Source organism: Hipposideros armiger, unplaced genomic scaffold (genome assembly GCF_001890085.2).
Source record: "Hipposideros armiger isolate ML-2016 unplaced genomic scaffold, ASM189008v1 scaffold_866, whole genome shotgun sequence".
NCBI classification, from domain to species: domain Eukaryota; kingdom Metazoa; phylum Chordata; class Mammalia; order Chiroptera; family Hipposideridae; genus Hipposideros; species Hipposideros armiger.
Genome location: NW_017732216.1, coordinates 194,712 through 197,211, shown reverse-complemented (window position 1 = coordinate 197,211; position 2,500 = coordinate 194,712). Strand labels below are relative to the sequence as shown.

At 36.2% G+C, this 2,500-nt stretch overlaps 1 protein-coding gene across 2 annotated transcripts in view; it reads left to right on the top strand.

Annotated features, from left to right (window-relative positions):
• Nucleotides 1-2,500, top strand: part of ABHD10 (abhydrolase domain containing 10, depalmitoylase) — a 19,858-nt gene that overhangs the window by 8,686 nt on the left and 8,672 nt on the right. The window contains exon 2 of one of the 2 annotated variants that reach the window (XM_019629698.1): nucleotides 316-499. In XM_019629698.1, coding sequence (XP_019485243.1) covers nucleotides 316-499 — 184 coding nt within the window. Of the gene's footprint in view, nucleotides 1-315; nucleotides 820-2,500 lie in introns of those variants that run through there. The other variant, XM_019629699.1, reaches the window with a different exon arrangement.

Below are 2,500 nucleotides of genomic sequence, written 5' to 3'. Positions count from 1 at the left end.
AGATGTTATATCAGCAACAGGAAAACATTTTTGATGAGTCTCTTGTCTTTTGCCTTGAAATTTCCACCTCATTGTGTATTTTAGAAGAATCAAGATTAAACCTTGCTCAAAGAAGATACTGATTTTGAAATGATTTTTAAAATATGCATAAACTTGTGACTTTAATACTTCAAGTCTGTTTTTGTTCTTCCTATTAAATGGAAATAGTATTTGACATTAGTTTGACAAGTTAAGAAAGTTAAGATTGAAAATATATATGGTTTTCCAAAAACTGTATTTACAAACTATAGTTTATGTTTTGTGTACTTTGTTTAGCTTGCAGACAAAAGACATCAATCTCTTTCCTTAGTCGACCAGACCTTCCAAACCTGGCTTATAAGAGACTAAAAGGCAAAAGTCCAGGAATTATCTTCATCCCTGGCTATATTTCTAGTATGAATGGTACAAAAGCATTGGCGATTGAGGAGTTTTGCAGATCTCTAGGTCACGCCTGTATAAGGTAGGAACAACACATTTCGAAGAAAATATTACTACCATTTAGCATGGCAGCGGAGGATTACTTCTGCTCTAACCAATTAAAGCAAATGCCAGCATTTTTATGGCTTAATTTCTTTTAATGGCCTGTAAACTTTCATCTTGTGATTTAGGGTTCTTGTAAATGCAAGTTTTAAAAGACCTTTTTTAAAGGTCTGTGTGCCACACTCACAATGCTGTCAGGAAAGGAAACTAGAGGTAAAACTAAGCTCTTTAGCTACAGTAATCTAACCTAACAAGAAGCTAGTATACTAGTTGGCTTTCTTGTAATCTCTTGTAATTATATTGTGGTTTTCCATTAGGGATTTANCAATAAGGGTGGAAAGGGGAAATGACCAATGGGTTTCCCTCCTTTTCTTGTGCATTGTTTTTCTCGTTATGAGGACAATTCAGATTTTTTCATTTTGCTGCACATAACATGCAAGAAGACCTGGAAAAATAAAGGGAGAGAATAGGGACAGGGATTATTGAGAATATTTGCAATTATCCAAAAACCATGGGGAGAAGTGTTTATTGTTAGGATATAAGGAATAGTGAAGTGGTGTGCATTGGGCAACACCATATTTAGTCCCTGTGGAGTCTACAACAGGCCTAATGGAGAACTGGGAGAACAGCTCAGCAACTTGTGGAGTATGTCCTGAAATCAAGCAGCTGTCCTTGCTATCTGTTTCTGGCTTTACATCTCTTATGAAAGAGATCTACTTAGTTTTTATTTATCCAACTTTTCCAGTATGTTCCAATAGGACATGTTCTCAAGACTCCAAAGGTAGGCTGGATTCACTGTATCTAACCGTCACTTTAACTCTAGCACCAATTATTGCTCCAATATTTATGACCAAGATAGTAAAATGGCCTTACTCAAAGTATGCCAACCATAGTAACTTTTAAGTAGAAAAAAACTAGATAAGGCCTTACTTATTGATGTTTGAGACCCTCAGAAATTACTTTGTAGGGTGTCCATGCTGGAATCCAGAAATCCTGTACCACAATTTATTGAACCGTTTTTCTATTATTGGCCATTCCATTTTTTTCTTTTTGTCTGTAAAGGTGCTATAGTATATAATATACATCCTTATGAACTAGCATTGTTTTCCATAGGATAATCACAAACCGGGACCATTGGGTCAAAGGTCATTGAGAATAATGCATATTTTAAATTGTAATAGATGTGGTCAGATTACTTGACAAGAGTTTAGCAATTCACACTCCCACCAGCCATACATAAGTACCAGTTTCCCAGCATCCTTGCCAATAGTTGCCCTTTCTAATTTTTGCCAATCTGATGGGTAGGAAAAATGGTATATTGTATTTTTTAATTCACATTTTTCAATTAGTGAGGTTGAACATCACGTTTACTGTTGATGAAGAAATGTTCAAACTAGTAGAGAACTTTTATGAGTTTATTTGAGCCAAACTGATGACAATTGCCAGGAAGCAAAATCTCAATGGCTTGAGAAAATGCTCCAAAGAATGGCAGTTTTGCAGCTTATTTTATATATTAGAATCAAAGGAGGAGATCTCAAGAGGGTTACATGAAATCCATTGGTGGTAGATTAAGACGGGGAAAAAGCAAAACGGAAATCTCTGGGATTGGATAAAAAGTAAATCATAGAGACAAAAAAACTTGTTTTACATTGGTGTGTATAGTATAGTTCATAATTAACATTTATAGCACATAGAGCTGAACAAGATAACAACCAGGGGTTGTGTGGTCTTCTGTTCTGGTGTGGTGGGTGTGCTCTGAAGGAGATACTCTGACATTTTAAAGGTATGTTATCTTAGATGCACGAAGACAGTCGACAATTTCAAAGGTAAAGATTGAACTTTGTCAAGGAAGCTACAGGCCTAGGTTATGACTACCTACCATGACCCGTTTTTACAATAGTTAGGAATGTTTATGTTCAGCCCATCCTATGTGGTTACCTTTGGGCTCTGAGTTTGTAAGGCCCACCATGCCAGCCTCCCC